A 7,870-nucleotide genomic window follows, 5' to 3' on the forward strand; every position below is an offset into this window, starting at 1 on the left:
GGGGGGGGGGGGGGGAGGGGGTAAATAGCGGCGGCAGGGGGGGGGGGGAAGGGGCAGCAAGCGGGCGCACAGAGTGCAGCAGCAGCCGGGCAGGAGTGCAGGGCCCATGCTGGTGCACTGGAGCCAGTGATGGAGGGGCCCAGAGCGTGGCAGCAGGAGTGCGGGGTCTGGGCTGCCAGGGGCTCTATGGAGCCAGGCTGTACTGCTCAAGCAAGGATAGGAGGGAGCCAGCCCGGCTCCATAGAGCCCCTGCCAGCCCAGCCCTAAGTTCCTGCTGCCCCGCTTTAGGCCCCTTTGGTGCTGGCCCTCATGCATCAGCGTGGGCCCCACGCTCCCACCCAGCTGTTGCTGCACTCTGCACGCCTGCTTGCTGCCCCTTCCCCACACCCACTTGTGGGCCAGCTGGCCGCTCCAGCACCATGGGGTTCCTAACCGCAGCACCGGTACTGTAGGAGGTGGCCCAGCTGGCCTTGAGGACTGGGACGATCGCCTGCGGTCCTCCCGTGCCTTGTCCACTACCTCCTTCTTATCTGTATTTCCCTTGGTGCAGGGAGACAGGAATAGTCTGAAGCCAGAAGCCTCTGCTAGGCAGAGGCTTCCAGCTGAGGCTCAGGGTGGGTGGGGCTAGAGCAGGGTGCAGACCAGGCTTGCTGCTGCGGCTGCTTAGTTCTGCCATCAGCTCCCCCTGGGTCCTACTGCCCTGGCTCCTGTTATCTTTGACAGGTAGCCAAGGGCAGATCAATATTAATTTTCTAAATTTTTTAGGGGCCCCGCAGGCCAGATAGAGTGGCCTTGCGGGCTGGGTGTGGCTCACAGGTGGTATTTTGCCCACCCCTGGCCTATCACGTGCCATGAGCAACCTGAGGTCCTGCTGCTGCTGTTACTGGTGGGGGCTGTGCACCACTGGGGGGAGTTGTGGGGGGACCTGACACCCCCCCATACCCCCACATACCCTTTGCTCATACTCACCCCCACACGCTCGACGACCCCACTCCGGCCTCGGATAGACTCCAAGAGCCTCTAAGGTCTACCGCAAGAGGCTCTGAGATCTACTAGTGGATTGAGATCCACTGATTGGTGACCAGTGGGTTAGGGTGTTAGGTCTATGTTGAGTCAGGGCTGATGGTACTCTTACGTAGTGTTTAGATTATAGTTGTATAGGATGGTTTAGATAGGGATGATGCTCTCTCAGGCAGGAGGATGGACTTGATGACCTCTGGAATTCCCTTCCAGCCCTATGCCTCTGACTCTGAGACATAATACAGGGCTCACCCAAGTTTCCACACTTAATAAAATAACTGTGAAAACCGGGGTGAGTAGGAATGGACCCTGGGGTGGGCAAAATACAGCCTGTGGGCTGGATATGGCCCACTAAGGGATTCTCTCTGGTCTGTGGCCAGTCCTTCAGCTCTGCCTGGCCCAGGCATGTGGTACAGCCTGGGCTGTGGTGCATGTGGCTGGTCCCACCGCTCCTGAGTGCACAGTGGGGCTGCGATGACATGGAAGCTGGATTCAGCTTCCTACCAGTCCTGGTGGCAGCAGTTCCTTCTGGCTGCTGCTGGTGGATCTGGCCTCACTGCCCAGGTATCCCGGTCCACCTCACACTAATGGCTGGGGGTGCCAGCCAGAGTGAATGGGCAGGGTCTCCATGGAGACTGGCCCAGGACCCCAGGGTGCACTTGGCTGGGTGGATGAAATGGGACCACAGGCATGTGGTGAGCAACATCTGGGAGCAGGCCAAGGGGTGGTGACAGTATGGGGCTGAGGCCCAGGGCACAGCTGCAATCCCCAAATGTCTCTGCCTGTGGAACCGCAGCCCCATCCCATCCACCTGGTCAAGCATGACATGCCCATGGAAGTCCTGGCCAGTTTCCGTGGAGACCCTGCCCACATGTCTGCTTCATCTGGTTCTCCCAGATGTGGGTGTAGGGCAGATAGGCCCAGGCTATGTAGTAGTAATTTCTTATGCCCCCTAGCCTTTCCAGCACTAGGCCTGGCCAGCACCTCCCCCCTCTCCTGCCACACCATCAGTATCATGCCCCCCCCCAACATTTCACCAAAACTCTCTAAGTGGCCCTCCAGCCTAAGTAATTGCCTGCTCCTTATATAAACCTATCCAGTGGCATTGGTGCCATGAACTGTGGTAGCTTTTCAACGAAATTGTTTTCTGTCTGTTTCATAAGATTTTTCATTACTTACCTTCCTGTTTAGATTTCTGAACACAGGTTTTAAACTTAATAAAATACAGATTATTAGTAACATATTACTCTTAAATCTAACTTCCCCATTAGTTCCTTACAAAAAATATAGTAGTTTTGGAGAAAAATTGCTGCTCTTTCATTTTTTGTTAACATAACCATCTTTGACAGGTCATGTGAAGAAGAATGTGTTGCATTCAAGAGCTTAAATCTATCCCAACCACGCAGTTGGTCTAATGAAAGACATCAGCATAAAAATCCTTGCCCTTCATAGTAGAGTTATACAGATGTATCAGAACTTACATTTATTCTTCACTATAATAATGTTTCATGTATTTTTTTTCAGTTCTACAAACATGTTGTACAGAGTGTTGAGAAATTCATTCAAAAGGTAAGTATCTTGTAGGTATTATATTACTGCATGAGTTCAATCTTTGATGTCATATTAGACCATTTTAAGTATAGGGCAGATGCATATTGTGTACATGTTGCCTGGATTTACTTGGTTTTAGTAATAAACAATTGACTACATTAATCACGTAGACATTGCTGAAAAGTAAGCTCATTATTTTTTTGCTAATGGGGTGTGTGTATAAAAATATCTATATCTACATCTTAAGAACTATGAGAAAACCTGGCAAGGTATGCAGATGGACTTATCATACCTGCAACTACTTTTACCTCTTTTATTGTTTTTTGTTGGTAAACCAACAAGTTCAGACATATATTCATTCTCATATATATAAAAATATATATTTAAAAAAAAATTATTTGGTCTGAATGAGAATGAAAAAATAATATTACCACTGATGTTTGAATCCGTTTCTTTGCATGTGTGTATATGAAGTTAAATGGATGTTGTCAGCGTGAAATCCTGTTGGTTTAAACAAACAACAATAAAAATGGTAAAAGTAGTTTCAGGTATGGTAGTCTGCATCTCTTGCCAGTTTTTTTTCATGGTTCTTAAGATTAAAGGGGAACCGTTGTAATCAGATAGTTTGGTTTCATGAGTAGTCTGTTCACTCAACAATTCTTGCCTCATACCTAATTCAGTCTCAGGCCCTAGACAGACATTTGAATCACTTCAGACAGCGACTGTAGATGGATGAGCTTTATGAAATGCTCTAAAGATAGCCAAAGCTCCAAAAATATTCCTGAAAAAAGCCTTTTTAAGTGCTTCATTTTGAAGTACTCCCTGTTACAGCTGCATTATTTACAAACCACACTGGGGGAGGGCAGTTCTTGGTTCTCTAGTATCCCACAATGCTCCGTTCTCCCCAGCCTAATGAGCACCTTGTCCTGCATCCAGGTGTTACTGGGACTGGATAGCAGGAATCCCTGTGTGTCCCTCCACCTCTGGTTCTGAGGTGCAGGGCCTCTAGTCTCCTTCTAGTAAGCTTTTGGGACACCCAAGGTGAGTGCCCAAGATGGCATTCATTGGGTATCTGCTGCTCCTCTTGGCCTGGCATGTGGTGAACAAAGCCATAACCGAGCAACCCCATGTTATGACCTTGGGTTGGAGAGCGTGTTGCTGTGTGCAGCAGTGGCCATTTCGAAGTTCTCTTATGGTGGGGGAGCGCAGGAGGCTCTACAGATGTCGTGCCTGTCCAGGGCCTTAATTCCATATGGTGGGTTGGGAAACTGACATGCTTGGTGGTCACTTAACTCTGCAAGTTCATAATCTGGTTGCTGGCAGAAGTCTTACAGGTTCGGCAGAGGTGAAACATACCTTTTGAGAGGGAGTAGGATTGTGCTATTGTAGGGGAACTGTGAAGGTGGAAGTTTCCAAAGTATTGGCAGAACTTTGTAATGTGCAGCAGTTTTGCTTAGTAAACAGTAGACAGAAAGTTAAGCACTTGCTAGACGAAGCTCGAAACGGCTGCTCCATTAATTAATTGCTTCTACAAAGACTCTAAATATCAATATAAGCAGCCTTAATTAGGTACTAACAGGGAAGCAGAAGCTGAGTCCAGTGTTCCAGAGCAGAATAGTGGGCAAGCTTCATTCATCTTAAGTGAGGCCTTTAATATAAAAATTTATTATTTTTTTTAAATGCCTGTCCCAGGCGTTAAAATGAGAGGATTAACCAAGGCAGATATTTAAAACATGACACAAGGTCACCTAGGTTGAATTACAGTGAGAATTTACTATATCCATTTCTCACGTCTAACTAGCCTCCCTGTTTAAAAATAAATAAATAAAAAAAAAATGCATCACCAAATTTTTCCAACTTCCACTTGTAGCTGTTTTGTTTAAGGTTTGTAGTATAAGAACCCTGCCCCACATTCAAATTAAAACCAGAAAGAAACCAGCTATAAAGTTTTTAGATATATTCAAGGACTGACTTTATAGCTGACTAGCTATTTTTATAGATGGATGGGCATTTTTGTGGTGTGCTATTTACTTCGCATGTGTGGCCATTCTAAATTTTTTGAGGGATTAGCCAGTTAATTGCATGATAATTACTGTATTTACTCTAATACAAAATCAGGTCCCGTCATGTCGTCTGTCCCTCCCCCCCCCGAATGGGGAAAAAAGCCCCCTCATCTAATAATCACATACAAGGAAATCTCACTAAATACATTGTCTGTTATTAAACTGCTGCCGAAAGCAACATGTGCTCAGCATGCCTGCTATGAAGCTGATTGAATGCATCCAACACTGAGCATGGCCCATATTGGACAAACATGCTGATGAGAACGTACCACAACATCATGAAACAGTTCACCCAGAATCCCTCTGTCACCCCCTCTCTCAGCCTGGTGCTTATGCTAAGTGTGGATCTACCCTGGCCACAGTTTTTGGAGTATCCCAGCATTTGAGACGAGAACACCTGGTTCTTGAATGGGGGGCAAATTAGCCCATGGATCCTTTGTGGGAGGTATTTGGAGCATACACACATACTGAACAGTACTAAGCTGTGGGTCATTGTGGCTTGAAATGCTGTTGACTGGTGGAGCCCAGCACAGTGAACTAAGTGGCAAATCACAAGCCTTTGCCTTTGGACTAATATCATGCATAGTTTGTACTATATATAAGTAGGTACTAAAGTGCTGATCAGTTTATGGAGGACCTGTGTTAAAAATTACAACAGCTCCCAGAATAGCCACTATGCATCAGTGCTGGATGAACTAAGTGACTTGGTACTATATGCAAATTGCTACAGCCATGTTTAATTTCAAGGTTATTGTTTTCAAATTTGTTCCTTGCTTCCATGTGCTCAAGGAGAGCAGGGTCTGACAGGAGAGGGGGAAGCAGCTGCCAGGTGAAAAAGTTGGTGGGAAGCAGAGAGCAAAAGGCTGCCTGACTCCCCCAGACTTATTTTCTGTGCTAAGCAGTGGGAGAAGGGCAAATTTAAGACAAAGCTCCAATAATTAGATTCTATACCAGGAAAATGATAGCAAATTTATAAAGTTTCCATATATAGACTCTTATTATTGGGGGGGTCATCTTATGATCAGGGTCATCTTGTACACAAATAAAAATGGTTATCTGCACAATAAATTTAGACCAGTCCCACATGCAAAGTACCATATAAGTGTATAATATGTAACATGTGGCAGGGACCTAAAATATCTTCTCCCTTTATTGTAATCTAAAATTACCTTCAAAGTTAAGGAGGTTGACTTCCTGAAGTCTCAAGACGTGTTCTCTGGGCCACCAATCACTGTTGTAATTTTTGCTGTCATTTTTCAGCATCCCTTTTAAAGTATAAACAGCAGAAGGGGTTAGCATTCCACTAATTTCCATGTGTCATGGGCAGAGGTAATAAAACCTTCCCACTCCTACTCAGTTTTTCCCTTTTTATAGTTCCAAGTACTCGCTGGCTGTTCTTGCTTGATGTTTTACTCTTGTTTGCTGCTATTAACTAGTATTATACAAAGATTCCTAGGTCCTCGTCAAAGTTACTGTTTTCTAGGAAATGAAGTTCCATATCCTGCCTGCCCTATATTCTTTGTTCTTGGATGTAAGATTTTATGTTTCACTTCAATAAAGTTTTTTAATTGTGCTTAGTATATCAAGTAACTTGTTCTGTTCTGTGTCAGTGATGTATCTGTATTGTCACTTACTATGTCATCTGCACCTACCATGCCACCTTATTTCATATTTTCTTCTAATTTATTGATGAAGAACTTCAGTAGCATTGCACTGAGAATGAAAGTCTAAATCACCCAAAATTGAAACAGTTCCTTTAAGTGATTCCCTGTTAACAGATTTATTTTGACATGTGTCACTTAGTAAGTAAATTAAGAACTGGCTATGTACAGTATGGGTTTTACAGAGTCCTAATATTTAATTCAGAATGGTTAGTACTGCCAAGTCAGACAACTTGCAGAAGTCTTAAAATTATCACATCAACAGCAACTAAATGTGTAATATGAAAAGGCCTGTATTCAGTGAAATTATGTTGCTTGACATGCATAGCATTTTCATATTCAGTTACTTATTAATAGAATGCCATATCACAGCCAGTTTGTAATTTTTGTTGGACTTCATTAGACTAATGGTTTTAAATATATATTCAGGACATCCTATTTGTCTTTTTTTAAATACTAGCACAATCTTGGCTTTCTTTCTATTCTCTGGCTCATCCCCAGTTTCTCATTATGTAATAAAAAAATTGTTTAAATGGCCCAGAGAGCTCTGCAGCCAACTCTTAAAATTCTCAGGTGCAAGGTATTCATATTTGATCATTTTAAGATGTGTAATTTTAATGGATGCTGTTTAACATCCTTGTTATTTACTGTTTAAATAAAAACAAAATCATCATCATTATAGGAAATTAATTCTTGGGAATAAAAATGTGCGTGGGGTAGTAACCTGAAGGTACAGGGCACCTTCCCAACACAAAAACTGTCTTTGCTCCAAGGAAACAAGAGCCTAGGGAACTAAATACACAGCTTTTGTGTCAAGTACAGAAAGTTTCCTATTTTCATTTTCTGCATCATTATTGAACAATGTACAATTGTCATTATAATAATGTGTTTATACCAGTGCTAAAATCCCTTTTGTTCTCAATTTATAAAAAAATTATAATTAAAAAAAAAAAATTCTTATTGACCATCATTTCAGTGGTCCTAAATGTTTTATTAACTAGAGTTAATTGTTATATGCGTAACCTATTTTTAACTTTAGCTTTCTTCTCATTACTGTTGCTTTGCAAAGCAGCTGTCATAGTTCCAGACCCCACAAAGAATACTGACCAAGATAAGGGTGTATTTGGAGCAGAAGATGGTTAGGTTTGTGATGGTCCTTAGTTTGTGGAGGAGTTTATTCTTGGACCAGCCCCTGAGAGTTCTGCTTCCATACAGACAGTTTTCATTTGTAATACCAAAATGGTATGGGAAACTAATACAGAGAATAGAGAACAGGTTCAAAATGTTTGTGGTTTGATGCTGGGGGACAGCTAGCTAAAATGAGTATATTATTTTCTTCATTGTTGCATGGATTATTGTGTGTTTTGAGGAAGGAAAGAAAGATGCCTTTTCTGAATCGGGCATTGGCTATTTCAGTCAAAAGTCGGACAGTTGTTCATAACTCTTTCACGGGCCAGGTGTAATATGAGTTTGACTAATAAATTTCATACACAAGTCTTTAGTGTGTCAGTACTGCTTGATGAGAAAATATTCTTAACTTTAAGTTCATGGTTAAGTATAGGTAGGACAGATTCC

The 7,870-nt window shown here is 43.2% G+C and overlaps 1 protein-coding gene across 1 annotated transcript in view; it reads left to right on the forward strand.

The window, feature by feature from the left end:
* SCAF8 (SR-related CTD associated factor 8) overlaps positions 1–7,870 on the forward strand; it is a 92,231-nt gene that overhangs the window by 28,813 nt on the left and 55,548 nt on the right. The window contains 1 exon segment of the mRNA XM_025213569.1: positions 2,545–2,589. Coding sequence (XP_025069354.1) covers positions 2,545–2,589 — 45 coding nt within the window.

The sequence above is a fragment of the Alligator sinensis genome, unplaced genomic scaffold (assembly GCF_000455745.1).
Source record: "Alligator sinensis unplaced genomic scaffold, ASM45574v1 scaffold1093_1, whole genome shotgun sequence".
NCBI classification, from domain to species: Eukaryota; Metazoa; Chordata; order Crocodylia; family Alligatoridae; genus Alligator; species Alligator sinensis.